Source organism: Danio aesculapii, chromosome 8, assembly GCF_903798145.1.
Source record: "Danio aesculapii chromosome 8, fDanAes4.1, whole genome shotgun sequence".
In the NCBI taxonomy this organism is placed as follows: Eukaryota; Metazoa; Chordata; class Actinopteri; order Cypriniformes; family Danionidae; genus Danio; species Danio aesculapii.
This window is the reverse complement of record NC_079442.1, coordinates 8,603,104-8,619,164: the sequence shown is the minus strand read 5'-3', so window position 1 is coordinate 8,619,164 and position 16,061 is coordinate 8,603,104. Positions and strand designations below refer to the sequence as shown.

At 37.9% G+C, this 16,061-nt stretch overlaps 1 protein-coding gene across 1 annotated transcript; it reads left to right on the top strand.

Annotated features, from left to right (window-relative positions):
- Nucleotides 1–7,507: 7,507 nt before the first annotated feature.
- LOC130234011 (H-2 class II histocompatibility antigen, A-Q alpha chain-like) lies at nucleotides 7,508–15,639 on the top strand. Its single transcript, XM_056464293.1, has 4 exons — nucleotides 7,508–7,583; nucleotides 13,954–14,199; nucleotides 15,057–15,341; nucleotides 15,518–15,639. Exons 1-4 carry the CDS (start codon nucleotides 7,508–7,510, stop codon nucleotides 15,637–15,639), a joined length of 729 nt encoding a protein of 242 aa, XP_056320268.1.
- Nucleotides 15,640–16,061: the final 422 nt, after the last annotated feature.

Sequence of the window (16,061 nt, the reverse complement as noted above, 5' to 3'; positions counted from 1 at the left end):
AGACACAGACATCAATAATCAGTGTACACAGCAAAATATGGGAACCCAAAACAACTCTATGGTAGTTAATTTCAACACTTTAAAAGTGTCTCATGGTGTCCACTCCCAAAAGAATTAGATCTACACTTTCAAGTGTTGGCACATTGACACTGACAATAGAGTTAATTTTAAATCTGGGCAGAGTTAAAAATGTTACTATATTTAACACCGCCCGGTGTAAAATAAATTTTATGTTGATGTTCGGTGTGATTTTTTTTACTACAATATATTGTTATTTTATTCAACTCTCGAGTGTAAATAAGATAAAAAAAGATTGTAAATTGCAAAAAAACACATTTTATTTGAAATCGTTCAACAATTCATTTAGTTTTTAAAATGCAACAATATGCCAAATATGCTTTATCATTTTTATTAGAACAGTCAGTATCAACTAAATGTGTATGACCAGTGTTCGAAAAGGCTGTTCCAGTGCTTTGGTCCACACATAGACAGCTGGCAAATCTACAGAGGTTTTGAAAATTGAACTTATTGTTTCATCGGCGCAATTTGAAAGTTCAATATAGTATCACTCATAGTTTTCTTCTGAAATTACATTTTAAACTCAAAAGAAGTTTCAACAAATCTTTCACTTCTGGTGTTTCCTTGGTCATCAGTATCAAAGACAGCAGTCTGAATGAAGGTATAAATGCTGAAACTTGTATGAAAACAAACTGGACCTAGGAAATCTCATCAAGCATGTCCTGTGAATGATATGCTTCCCAGCCACAGGATGACCTTTGTAGTAGTAGTAGTCACAGCATGACGATGTAGTAGCTGCTGATCGCTCGTCTGGTGGTTCCTGATGCAAGGATATAGGGTAGCTGACGCTCATCTAAGAACTCTTCAAAACTCCATCATGACTGAGAAAAATGTTTGAAAACAAATTGCAATCAAATTCTATGATATATTTAAAAGAACACATTCAGAGGAAGTAAATATAACATACTCAAGAAATCTAAACTCACCTTTTGAAAATCTACATGATGATCCACAACTTAACTCTCCCAGCTGGTTGAGGTGACATGATATGTAGAAGTAGAAAAAACATATCACTGTGGGAATCTCTAAAAACAATTAGGTTAACTAGGTATGTCATAATTTAATCAATCAATTAAAAGAAATATATAACCTAAAACAGAAAAAAAACAGGCAGCTGTCTCTCCAGAATCCTCAATTTAACACAACATTTGGAGCAAAATTTAGAGGAGCTTAAAATCTTTTATATCATTTGGTGACGCTGACTTCCCACAAATATTGGCCACAGTGTAAAAAATATCCACAAGCTAACAGTTTTCTGTATTTTGTGATTTCTGTTACATTCCATACTGTGATTATCTTTTCTCCAACAATTATTGACTTTAAAAAGTTACTTTTAATGACATTTTTAATAGTCTGAAGGGAAACTGTATATTGTCTGGGTTGGTGGTGTACCTTTTGGTACAAAAACTTTGTAACAAACTGCATGAACATTTTCTGTCTGTTTATGGACTTCCCTCTATATTATTTCTTATACAATATTAGATTTAAAACTACACAAACAAGTCAAATAAAAGTTTCAACATCAATAATTGACCAGGCGGAGATCAATGCTCCAATTTGTACACAATTAATAACAGTGAATAAACAAAACATGAATTATGAAATACGGAAACTGTTCATTCACATTTTATATATTTTTTGCAACCAGTGTGTGTGTGTTTTTTTTACCAGATTCAACTTGTTAGGCCCTTTCAGATCCAGTATTGATGCCACCTGAAACATCTGCTAGACTGCTAGAAAGGTCCAAATGGAGTCTAAAATATTAGGATACGCAGAAGGGGGAAAGTGCAAAGCAAAGAGCAGAACATTATTTAAGTAACAGTTTACCAACAATACAAAACTTATCACCTTCATGTCATTTGTTATTCTCTAATGCTTAAATACCCTTTCAGCTTATTGTGAAACAAATCCAGAACTTTATCAAACTTATATTATTCTCTTCCATGATATACCTTCATTATTATCAGCACAAATGACCAAGAAGGTATGCTTGGTCATTCCACCAACTCTGGAAATACACCATCTCAATTAGTCTCTACTCAGCCATCATCACAGTCAGGGTCTTGTATTATTGTATGGAGAACTGTGGCTGTAAAAAAACAACACATTAGTCTCTAACACATACGCATAACCTTAAAAAAAAAAAACAACAAACAAAAAAAAACCTAGCTTTAGCGATGAACATCACAAAGCGTGCCTCATGTATCTTCACATATCTTTGTGTTGATTCTTGATAATAATTCTACGAATCAAACCTGTAAATAATATTACAAGTTTTAACAAAATGACAAGCAATTTCACGGTGTTTAGATGCATTTGTTAGCTAACTATACAAAGGCAACAAATGAGCCATTAATATATTAATTTATATAAGATAAATAAACATTACATGGTGATATGTATTCCATAAAATGCAATATTATCAGGAGGTATTGCAAAGGCAGATGAAGGGGGCTTCCCTTGCTAGTTTTGGTATTAAAATACAGAATAAAGTGTAAATTTTTGAACACACACACGCGCGCGCACACACACACACACACACACACACACACACACACACACACACACACACACACACACACACACACACACACACACACACACACACACACACACACACACATGCATTTAGTTATTAAAATAATGTTAATAACTGTCAATATGAAATTGTATTCAATTACTAAGCAACCACAAATGATCCGCCAAAATTCACAACTACTGCAGTATTTGAATAATTGAACTACAAATCACACATAACTATTTCTGGGCAAAAAGGTTAACTTTATAATAAATATGAGTTGATTTTCTTACCATACATGCTTCAGCAACTCTCCAAAGCGAGGGGAAATTGGTTGTGGTAACGTTATTATTACCAGGGCAGGGACTTCTTTATCTTAGGCTGCTAAAGTATGAATCAGTTGATTAATTTTACAGACAGGTGGCCATTTACAACACACTAAATGCCTTTAACGAAACGGAAATATTGTGTACATGAAAAGTTAAGCCTATAGTTTTAAGCACAACATCATGCGGGAGAAAAAAGGTTGACTAAGGCGGTTGTCCCTGCAGGATTACAGAACATATTCCCTGTCATGAATACAGAACTAGCCTAACTTATTAATGATACATATCTGAGAAAGTACAAACGCGGTCATTTAAACACATTAATGTTAACGTTCCAGCTTTATTCAAGCGTACGTTATTACACAAGTCTGTGAACTAACGTTACATGGACGGCCACGAGTGACAATTTAAAATGGCTGCGGTGTTTGAAATAACCTAATTAATGTATATAATGAATAACAAACAATAATTTTTTTTTCACTCAGGAAGTCTTTTACAAGTAAGCATATGTTGATTTACTCATCAAATATATGTTTCAGAAACTCTCCAAAGCGGTGACCTTTACGTTAATATCCGGTCAGAGGAGGCAGCTCCAGGTATTCCCCAAGCGGCAACCTCCCGCTCTCCCTCGGGAAGCCAATACGGAAGTAACTGAAACTGCAATTCATCAAAATTCCGCTAGTCCTGGCTCCATAATAGAGCCAATTGCAATTGAGCCCACTGTTAGAATGGCCAACTTTACAGCAGAAAAAAAGGTGTTTACAGCCTGGTACAAAGAACGATTTTGGTTCATGTAACTATTATTACCCTCCATGACAACTGTGAGGGGGTGAATTTTTTTATAACTCATCCATTTCCTTTATATTAGGTTATATTAAGTTTGCATAATTAAGGGCGTGGCCACTTGAGTGACAGCTAGGTCTCGCTGGTCGCCGTCACTTCATCTCAGCTGAATCCGGCAGATTAGCCACTGATCTCGGCCTATTCATTGTATTTTTGTGTTGTTTCATGTGGCTTTACACAGTCAGTTGCCTTTTGAACTTATTTCTTACAATTATCAGATGATATGGGATGCTGTGTGCACTTAATTGTGCTCACAAACCATTCATGTGGCCTCGTTTCCCATGTGAGTAAAGTTATATACTTGTATACCATCTCTATAAATGTATTTGTTTTATTTAAGATCATTTATATTTAAGATCATTTAAGATCAATATCATTAATATTTTTCTTAAGACCCGTAAAGCACTCCAGAATGTGACAGATTGATAAGCTGTAGGCTCTAGAACAGTCATCTGAAGCGTTATCCTTCAGTGTTATGCTGGAGTTCATCAATAGTCTTGCATTTACTAACACAGACTATATCTGAAGTGTTTGGAAGTAATTCACGTTTTCCTCCTGTAGAAAAACATCATAAGAACAATGTTTAGTGGCTCAATGTATTACTACAGTGTTTTTAAAAGTCTTAACACTTTATTGATATAGTGTACAGCCAAGCACATGTGGTCAGAACACAAACGAGTCACAGGTAATAGAGTATTAAGCGTTTCTCCCAAATAAAGTCTGTCTGCCAGGTCTAAGCAAAGTGCCAGCAGTTGTCTATAGCTCCGCTCACTCTCCACCTCTTTGCCCTTGTTTGGTATCCCGCCGTGGGTGCGATGACGCGCAAACAAAATGGCGACGGTTGGCCGCACCTACTTGTAGCTTCTTTTGCAGTGTTCAGAAACCTATGGGTGACGTCACGGATGCTACGTCCATATGTTTTACAGTCTATGGTATTCCCTCGCTAGTTTAGGCGCTAGTACGAATTAAAGGGGAAGTGTCGATTTTATTTTACAGACGGTAACAACGCACAAAATGGAATTTTCCGTGACAGAAATGTGCTGAACATGTACATTTAATGTTTTTTTGCACTATGTAGCGTGAGCATATAAAAAAACATTCTTGAAAAGAAGTCAATAGCAATGCAGTTAAGTTAACGTTAGATACACAAACGACCATGAATGCACCGCAGAAGTTTAAAATTGTCACTCCATTCTAAAGTAATTAACTTTGCAATATATTTACAACTGTATTTCCCAGAGCTTGAGCTCCTCCTCCTGTAAGCGGTTTTAATCATAGACTGTAAAATTTAAGCTGCGGTCACACCAGAGTTTTTGTGTGCGAAATTCTTTCGCGCGGCGCTGCGAACAGGGGCGGGATTAAACAAGATGATTAGACATTTAAAAAAGCGAGCGATTGCTCCATGTTTTAAATTTCTGTCCAGAGAGGTCCTGTTTTGATCCTCGATTGGTCTCACGCAGTCAAGTGATGCGATTTTGCAGGTCAGAGTTCACCAAGCTTGAACTTTGCACCGCAGCAACATGCGAAACTTAACGCATGACCTTGCGTTTCTGGTCTGACGTATTCGCGTGCGTATGAATGGAAGTCTATGGGAAGAGAAGTCAAATGTGACCGCAGCTTAAAGCTAAGGTCACACTGGGCTTTGTGTGTGCGAAATTCTGTCACACGGCGCTGCGAAAAGGGGCGGAATTAAACAAGATGATTAGACATTTAAAAAAGCGAGTGATTGCTCCATGTTTTAAATTTCTGTCCAGAGAGGTCCTGTTTTGATCCTCGATTGGACTCGTAAGAAGTAAGGTGAGTGCGATTTCACAGGTCAGAGTTCACCAAGCTTGAACTTTGCACCGCAGCGACATGCGAAACTTAACGCATGACCTTGCGTTTCCGGTCTGACGCATTCGTGTGTGTATGAATGGAAGTCTATGGGAGGAAAAGCCCAGTGTGATCGCAGCTTTACTTTGGGAGAAACGCTTAATACTCTATTACCTGCGACTCGTTTGTGTTCTGACCACATGTGCTTGGTTGTACACTACATCAATAAAGTGTTTAGACTTTTAAAAACACTGTTGTAACACAATGAGCCACTAAGCATTGTTCTTATGACGTTTTTCAACAGGAGGAAAACGCGAAATACGTCCAAACACTTCAATTATAGTCTGTGTTAGTAAATGCAAGACTATTGATGAAATACAGTCATAACATTGTATGATAACGCTTCAGATGACTGGTCTAGAGCCCAAAGCTAATCAATCTGTCAGATCCTGGAGGGCATTACAGCTCTAAAGAACATTATAAATGATAAATGATCTTAAATAAAACAAATACATTTATAGAGATTATATATAATTATATATTTTCACTCACCAGGGAAACGGAGGCCACGTGAATGGTTTGTGAACACAATCAAGTGCACACAGCATGCCATATCATCTGATAATTGTAGGATATAATCCCAAAAGGCAACTGACTGTGTAAAGAAACATTAACCAACACAAAAATGCAATGTTTATGCCGAGTTTATCGGCTAATTAGCCGTAATCAGCTGAGGTGTTGAGACAGCAAGCAGCGAGACCTAGGTGTCACTCAAGTGGCCACGCCCTTAATTATGCAGACTTAATATAACTTAATAAAACAAAACGGATGAGTTATAAAAAATGTCACCCCCCTCACAGTTGTCATGAAGGTTAACCATGGCTATATGTACCAAAGCCATCATTTGTACCAGGCTGAAAGCATGTTTTTATCAGCTGTAAAAATGGCCAATTTGCCATTGCAGTCAGAAATGACCTGGACTTCCTGGAGCCAGCCCCCCAAGGTGAGTCTATGAATTGCCGTTTTAGTTACTTCCATATTGGCTTCTCGAGGGAGAGCGGGAGGTTGCCGCTTGGTTTTAATGCGTACACCCACCCCACCCCTAACCCCAACCCCAACCACCAGTGACATCACTCGTAGAAGAAGCGCAAGGGAGGAGGAGCTGGAGCTCAAGCTCCCCCTTGCTGGAGCTCAGCTCTGCCCAAGTGGCCCTGCAGTGAGCACCACTTGGAACATTGAGGTAGTTTGACTCACCAGTTGCTGTTCTGAAACTCCGATGGAAAATGGCATCTGCAAAATTCTTCAGTGACTGAGGCTGCATTCCGGATGTTGGAAATAACACCACCAAGTGTTTGATACATAACTTCTTGATTTCGCACTGGATCAAATTAATTCTAACTCTAATTAAAATCTAATTAAAAAATGTCAACACTTTACTCTGAAATCCTTCAACACCGAGAATTTAACTCTGATTAATTTGCTGTGTATCCATCTCAACAGTGGTTAGTTTTTTTTGGCTGCAGTGTATGCTAAGAGAATAATACAACGTTCATCCATAGTTCCCAGCATGCACTGTAGGGGAAAAAACTCACCATAGTTGAGAAGCATAAGCTCACTCTTTGTCTGTGTGTTTTGAGTATTTCAGATGTTCAATGTGTTTTATGATCTGATAATGCTGAGTTCCATTTTCTTGATACAGTGCTCCTCCTTTTGTGATACAACATTATTTAAACTTAATAGGTCAAAACCAATTTTACTGATTTGATCAGAGACCAAATCACCACAGAGTCAATTATCCAGAGCACAATTGCTCTCTTTATATAATATTTGCCACAATACACTATTTGGCAAACAAAGAAAAATTAACATTAGAAATCAAGTCAGAGTCCAAGTAAAGCAACTACTGCCCACCCAGCAAAAAGTCGTCGAAATGACGTCTCGTGCTGGGTGGGTGTTCCCCTCAGTGGTGACAGCTTCAAACATAACGGTCACACTGGGCTTTGTGTGTGCGAAATTCTGATTAAACAAGATGATTAGACATAAAAAAGGTGAGCGATTGCTCCATGTTTTAAAATTCTGTCCAGACAGGTCATGTTTTGATCCTCGATTGGTCTCACGCAGTCAAGTGATGCGATTTCGCAGGTCAGAGTTCACCAAGCTTGAACTTTGCACTGCAGCGACATGCAAAACTTGACGCATGACCCTGCGTTTCCGGTCTGATGCATTCGCGTGCATATGAATGGAAGTCTATGGGAGGTAAAGTCAAGTATGACCGCAGCTTTACTCTGAGGATTTTGCTGTGAACTGACTTCTGTTTGAATTTCTTGTCACTTGTCTACAGAAGACTTGTCACATTTTCTAAAAGTACACAGCAAAATCTTCAGAGTAAAATGTACTCAGTTCAGAGTGTATTTGGTCCCTTTCTAAATTGAGTAACAGTTAAGCTGCGGTCACACTTGACTTTTCTTCCCATAGACTTCCATTCATACGCACGCGAATGCGTCAGACTGAAAACGCAGGGTCATGCGTCAAGTTTTGCATGTCGCTGCAGTGCAAAGTTCAAGCTTGGTGAACTCTGACCTGCAAAATTGCATCACTTGACTGTGTGAGACCAATCGAGGATCAAAACACAACCTCTCTGGACAGAAACTTTTAAAAAATATCTCACTTTTTTAAATATCTAATAAGCTTGTTTAATCCCGCCCCTTTTCGTAGCGCAGTATGACAGAATTTCGCACACACAAAGCCCAGTGTAACCGTAGCTTTATTCAGCAGCAGAGTTTAGGCTGCGGTCACATTGGGCTTTGTGTGTGCGAAATTCTGTCGTGCCGTGCTGCGAAAAGGGACGGGATTAAACAAGATGATTAGACATTAAAAAAAGCCAGCGATTGCTCCATATTTTAAAATTCTGTCCAGAGAGGTCCTGTTTTGATCCTCGATTGGTCTCACGCAGACTTCCATTCATATGCACGCGAATGCGTCATACCGGAAACGCAGGGTCATGCGTTAAGTTTTGCAGTTCGCTGCAGTGCAAAGTTCAAGCTTGGTGAACTCTGACCTGCGAAATTGCATCACTTGACTGCGTGAGACCGCACGACAGAATTTCGCACACACAAAGCCCAGTGTGACCGTAGCTTTAAAATTAATGAGACAGTGAAGGGACTAATTAAGCGATGATTGAGCACTGATGTTGAACACCTGCTTACTTAATAAACAGAAGAGAAATGCAAAACTACATCTACCTTCAGCCAGGGGCGTAACAGCCATTTTAAAAGTGGGGGGGGGACAGCTGTATGGTCACTCAAAAGTGATTAATGATTTATTAGCAATAAAGTTTATTTAATAATCTTTTAACCAAAATTCTAAAATAATTACAAAATATTAATAATAACAATAAATAAACAGAACCACACACATTTAAATTAAGCATTACTCTGTGTGAAAATATTATTAAATACTACAATTCAATTGCAAAATTGCAAGTTGATACTACATGTATAACGTGAGATGGACATCGCCATGTGTACTTGCGGTGATGCGTCATTCATAAAAGCAGAACACGCAGGATTCAACACGTAAATTCACCAATTACTCCCCAAATACATGCAAGTAAGTGGTTGGTGAACTTAGAGAGGAATAGATTCAACTTTATAGTTACTTTCAGTATGTGTATCTGATATGATTAAAACACATCCGCAAATTATATTTGAATGGATTGTTAGACTTCCTTGTGTATTTTACAAACGCTAAAGTTCTTGTTTTACTAGTACTTGTGTGTATTTACATGTCTAAATCATAAATTAAGCAATAGGCCGTAAAAAGGCTGCATAATTGTGATAATATTACACGTCTTTCTCAGCAGAGTTGGCTAAACGCATATTGCGACTGCTTAAGCAGTGCTCGTAATATCGAGCGAAAAAAGAAAGAGAGCTGCGAAACATAACCAGTTTTGTCTTTTCTGTAGGGAATACAGTTTAGATAATTTTAGGGTTAGAGGTTTTTTAGGTAATGCCGTCCGTCACTGAATGTGTCAGGAATACCGAAAACAAAACCAACTTAACCCCGCTGTCTTTCTCTGGCTCAGCGCCAGACAAGACACCAGCACCAGGGACTTTACGGTTCTCACTTCGAAACGGAACAAAAGTAGGATTCTGTAACGTTAGTGATTTACTGTGATTTACCCAGCTGTAGCTGTTGCTCCCTTCCGCGTCATACCTGTCTTTGACTGCAAAGTGAATGAATGAAGCTCGTGGCAGACGCTCAAGAGATTCGCGCTGTGATTGGCTGAGTGATTGTTCACTCAAATCAAGTAACAAATCAGAGAACACTTGCGGCCGCTAGGTCAAATAAAACGTGTGGGCCAGTCGGGGGACAGAATAACCTGTTTCTAAAAAGTGAGGGGGACGTGTGTCCCCCGTCCCCCCCGGTTGCTACGCCCCTGCCTTCAGCCACAGCTTGATGCCGCAGTCACACTAGAGTTTGTGCTTGTGAAATTATTTAGTACGGCGCTGCGAAAAGGGGCAGGATTATACGATGACGCATTGCTGCCACACACATTTTTTTTCCCAATCAGCTATGTCGTAATAATGTCATCTTTTCTCGTTATAACAGCATCTTTTCTTGTAAAAACAACATATGTCATTATAACGACATAATTAAGTCGTTATTTCAACATAATGGTTTTAATTTCTATATGAGCCACGTGGCAGAATAAGACAGGTCAATGTGCTTTAAGTATAAATTTCTCCCATCACCTGACGGCATCTCTGGAGTTCAGTCACAATGATCTTTGGGTTTTTCTTTACCTCTCTTACCTCGACTCTTGTCCCCCAATTGCTCAGTTTGGCTGGATGGCCAGCTCTAGGAAGAGTTCTGGTCATCCCAAACATCTTTCATTTAAGAATTATAGAGGCCACTATTCCCTTATATGAACCTTAAGTGCAGAAGTATTATTTTTGTAACCTTGGCCAGATCTGTGCCTTGCCAAAACTCTGTCTCTGAGCTCTTCAGTCGGTTGCTTTGATCTCATGATTCTCATTTGCTCTGACATACATATGGCTCGTTTACACTGACTGGTACGGTACGGTACGGTTCGGTTTGGTACGGGTCACCTTTATCAGGCTTGCATTTCCACTAACAAGGGTACCCTTTTGGTGGGCGTGGTGTATGACAGAAAGTTTCAGTCGACGTCATTCTAGCTCGAGGAAATGTCTACAATAAAGCTGTATGGGTCGTTCACATATCATATGAGAAGCACTTCTCACAAAACAGACGCTTCATACACATAAATACTTGTGTAGAAATGTTTATTACTAACTTTTCAATGAACATGAGTTGATTATAACTGCAGATCAATGACAGTGCGAAACAGCCTACTGTAACGTCTGTAATTATATTAAATAACTAAATAAATGAACATATATAGACACATACAGCCCCTTACAGTCTCCGATATGTTATCAACTACAGAAGAACTACACACAGCAGACATTTCGCCCGTATTTAGGTTCAAAACACCAGAAATTATAGCCTACAGTCAGTGAAAACCTCTTATCTGTGTATGTAAGCTTCAGCATCACATGTAGCCTCTGTTAGAGAGTAATTCCGTCATTCCCGGTTCATATTAGTCCAAAATGTAAAGATAATAAGTTAGTTAATCATGGCAGTTTGTTCACGTTTGCTGAAAAATAATGTGCTCCTTTTTTCCGGCTTCTCCTTTGTTTCTTCGCGCTTCACTCTCGCGTTTGTCAGTGTCTGACAGGATCGGGTTTCAAAAGCACATCAATAATCAAGCGCAGGTTATTATCATCAGCTCAAGAAGTTTGTTATTTCAGATATAATGTTAGACGCGCGCGAGCGCTAGCAAGAAAGCGAAACCACTCGCGCCTCAGACTGGCTCGTAAAAAACTACGGGGCACAGGGTAAATCTGCTCTTCTTCATGGCTTTGTGGCTGTTCATCAAGATGACGACAAGGTTTGTTTGAGCCCAGATCGACCATGGCTCGTTATTATATGTATTTATAATTCCGCTAAAATCTCTCGCTGTGTTTTTCAAACATGGCGGGTTTTTTGTTTTCATTCTGGCTTGTTGCGTAAGCGAATGACGTATCTCTGTAAACCAATAGCGTTCAGCTGCACGTGTGGCTCCGCCTATTGGTACCCTTTCTCGTGTTTGGTACCCTTTTGAAAGGGTGCTGAAAAACTGGTACGGTACGGTTCGGTTCGGTACGCTTTTTGACAGTGGAAACGGCCATAAAAGCGTACCAAACCAAACCGAACCGTACCGTACCACTCAGTGGAAACGGGCCAATAGTGAGCTGTCTTATATAGATAGGTGTGTGGCTTTCCTAATCAAGTCCAATCAGTATAATCAAAGCTGATCTTAAATGGTGTAGAAGGTGTAGAGCCATCTCATGGATCATCAGAAGAAATGGACAGCACCTGAGTTAAAGGTGCAGTAGGTGATCTGCCAAAATGCTAACCATTTAGCATAATAGCATAATCCACAGTCCCTCCCCTGCAATCTTAAGCCACGCCTCCTGAAATATCGAAAGCGCACATTAAAGATGACAGTAGACAAGCCACTTGACTAGATTATGTAATTCGCCAGTTAGAAAACTTTATAGTACTTTATAATACTATAATTCTAAAAAAATAATACAAAAAAAAACTGTATTATATCTAGCACATTTTCAGTTGTGTAGCAAGCAAAACTTCTTATAATGTGCAAAAGTAACTCCAATATTGATTCAGGATTTTAAAAAGTTTTGATCCAATATTTGTTTTTACAGAGTTTTCTCTCTCTCTCTCTCTCGTCGCACATGCACGCGCAAATGGTGGATCTGTGCGAACGGGTGCACAGTTATACAAATCTAAATTTGCTGACAGACAGTTTGGGCTACTTACCAGAATTATGGGAATTATCGGCCAGACAAGTTTTAATTGGATGAACATTTTTTTGTATTATGCCTAACCCCGAAAATAAAAATACATATAAACACATTTAGATCATTTACTTTAATCTTTACAATTGGAATGTGAAAAGACTTTCAACCAGCACAACAAAAATGTTTCTAAAGACAATCACCTATTGCACCTTGAAAATATATGAGTGTCACAGCAAAGGGTCTGAATACTTAGCACCATGTGATATTTCAGTTTTTCTTTTTAAATAAATCTGCAAAAATGTCCACAATTCTTTTTTTTTTTTTTATAATTTTTTTTTTATATGGGATGCTGTGTGTGCATTAATGAGAAAAAAAAGAAATGTAATAATTTTAGCAGATGGCTGCAATATAACAAAGTGAAAAAGTTAGAGGGGTCTGAATACTTTTACAAACCCACTGTAGGTTTAAAAAGTATGCCTTATTATTATTTATTTATTTTAGGAGCCAGGTTGGGTAAATGTGTTTTAAAGATATGTAAGTGTATAAAATATGAATTTCTGCTCAGAACCTCTATGCAGACAATAAAATAAAGTAATTTGTCATAATAGTAGTGGAATTACAACTAATTAAAATGATTTAGTCAGAAAATTATTATGTAGCTGAATATAGACAATAAATTGTGTGTGGCGAGTAATACTATAATAAAACACTACAATATGCAGGTACACAAAATGTTCAGTATGGTAATGTGGTGCATCATTTTTTTGTGGAAGACAGACACAGCTAATAATGAGTTAATTCATTTTCTTTTCGGCTTAGTCCCTCTATTAATCTGGGGTTGCCACAGCGGAATGAACTGCCAACCTATCCAGCACATGTTTTACGCAGCGGATGCCCTTCCAGCTGCAACCCATCACTGGGAAACAGCTAATAATGAGACAGAAAAAAGATGACTGACTCAAAGTGAATGAAGTTCCTAAGTAGTTTGATATAATATCACTACACTATTGTGATATAATATTACTACAATATTTACATTGCAGCATGCAGCATTTGTGGTCAAATGGTCTTTGTATTATTTATTTACTTAATTATTTTTTAACAAAGACAATTGGGAAAAAAATACAAATGGTCTCAGAATCACTCTTCATCTCATCAGCGTGTGCTGGTTTGCATTGCAGTGCTGCTAGAATCAAATCAGAGATGTGAAACTCCCTGCTGAGACAGGGGGGTTTCATCACCCTTTAATTCAGTGAAGGTCTGCTATCAGGGAATAATCTTATGGCCCACTATGGGAACCAGAGTGCAGTTATTATTATTATTATTTTTTTATTATTATTATTGGAGCTCTGTCAGCTGTCAATTATAACAAACAACAATACACCAATATTTCAAATATTCCCTAGAATATTACTTTTGTGAAAAGCAGTTGCCAGTACAATGTGGTTATTTAGAAAATGTTTACAATATGATGCTCAATCTTTTTCAGTTGTGCATGAAGATTTTGCCATTATTGGATGCTCTGATACAGAAAAAGAAGACACGTATGGAATGGATGAAGAGGAATTTTGGCATGCTGACTTTAATCAAAAGAAGGGAGTAGAAACATTACCTGATTTTGGAGACCCAATGACATTCCCTGGATTTTATGAAGCCAGCGAGGCTGAAATGGCAATCTGCAAAAGTAACTTAGCCTTATGGACCAAAACATTCAAGAGCCCACCACCAGAAATGGGTAAGATTTATGTTAACCCTTACTTAACACTTAACTTTGTTTGCATTAAGGGCTTCAATTATCATACCATTTTACTAATTCATACAAGTACACCATTGACTTTACTAGAAAACTGCATGAAAATACATGGCCTTAAACCATTTAAAGGTTTACCATAAACCGATACATTTTTTCCACAAGGTGAAACTAAACATCCATACACTATGAGTGTCAAAAGTGGTGGATCTGTTCAGCAAAAGATTTGACTGTGTCACTGCATATCAAAAAACTTAAAATAATACAAAACAATATAACTAAAGCAATCTCCATTGTACAGAGGTAGGTAAAGGTAAAATAACAGTGTGAGTGCAGGCCGAGGGGGAGAGGGGAGGCGGGGGGACAATCGTGCCTGGGCAAGGTTCAAGACAACCATGCCTAGTGTGAGTACACCCTTAGTTTCACCTTGTGTAAAACTTAAGTTGTTTAAGGCAACAAGTTTCCAGGCTGATTTCCAGTAAAGTTGGCCATTTGAGTTTACTGAGCAGAATTCGCATAACCTATTCAGATGCTCTTTCCTTACCATAATACATCTAAAACACAAAATGACGCACAAATTCATCAATGTTGGGGAAACATTGTTTTTTAATTTCCGAAATGTCTTGTCAATGTTGGGGAAAGAGTTAAAAACATCCCATTTTTGGCACCATTTAATAGTATTCAACTTGGACTGTTTAGTTTTGCCTAATGTACAAACTTTGATTAGTTAATGCAATGAGTTTTCATGCATTTTTCTAGTAAAATTGGCTATTTAGGTTTACAGTGTAATAAATGAATAAATAAATAAATAATTTCACAATGAAAACAAATATCTTTTGTAGATGCACCTCAGACATCTATATATCCAAAAGATGATGTAGAGCTGGGTGTTCAGAACACCCTTGTCTGTCATGTGACTGGCTTCTATCCTCCATCTGTCAGTGTCTCGTGGACTAAGAATAATGTTAATGTGTCAGAGGACATTACTTTAAGCCAGTATCGTCCACGGATAGATGGCACCTTTAACATCTTCTCCACCCTTAAGTTCACACCTGCTGAAGGAGACATTTATAGTTGCATGGTAAAGCACAGAGCCATCAAGGGTCAGCCACAAACCAAAACATGGGGTGAGTTTGATTATCAAACAGGTTATGACATTCTACATTTGAGTACAGCCATTTAATTTTCTTAATATTTCTTAAATTCTGTTAGAGTAATATTTTTCATTCCATATCATAATAAATCAAATATCATAGTCATGTGTTTACCAGATATTTTATATTTATTCATTTTCATGCAACAGATGTCGACGCTGTCCTCCCAAGTGTTGGTCCAGCAGTTTTCTGTGGAATCGGTCTGACTCTTGGATTGCTGGGCGTAGCTGTTGGAACGTTCTTCCTTGTTAAAGGAAATAACTGCAACTGAACTGGAAGCAAAAGAAAAGAAAATATCTTTTAACTGCTATACAAATATTCTCTAAGCAAAAATGTATCTAAATGATGACATCTTTTAGACGTTTTTAAAGATGTAAAAAAATTAAATCCCCTGAGAATGCATGAAAGATTTTGTGATACCATATGACAAGATTAAATCACTGATATAACCACGAAAACAAATCTGCTGAAAGAATAAAATCATTTTGCTTGAAGTCTGCCTTGCAAAAAACACATGCCTTCAGCAATCAAAGTAATGTTAATATGAGAAATGAAGAATCAAAGAGACCTAGCAACCACTCTTAGCCACATTGGTGACATCTGAAAATTTGTATTTTCAATAAAACTTATTTAAAACTTTTAGCTCTCAATAAATATGTCTGAGTACTTTTGAAGACATCTGACAAACATAAA

What these genes read in the sequence shown, in the direction of transcription:
- LOC130234011 (XM_056464293.1), top strand. Translation starts at nt 7,508, where the DNA reads ATGACGTCTCGTGCTGGGTGGGTGTTCCCCTCAGTGGTGACAGCTTCA. An exon ending in GGTCACACTGGGCTTTGTGT is followed by an intron (nt 7,584 to 13,953) that starts GTGCGAAATTCT and finishes AATCTTTTTCAG; the next exon opens with TTGTGCATGAAGATTTTGCC. An exon ending in GCCACAAACCAAAACATGGG is followed by an intron (nt 15,342 to 15,517) that starts GTGAGTTTGATT and finishes TTCATGCAACAG; the next exon opens with ATGTCGACGCTGTCCTCCCA.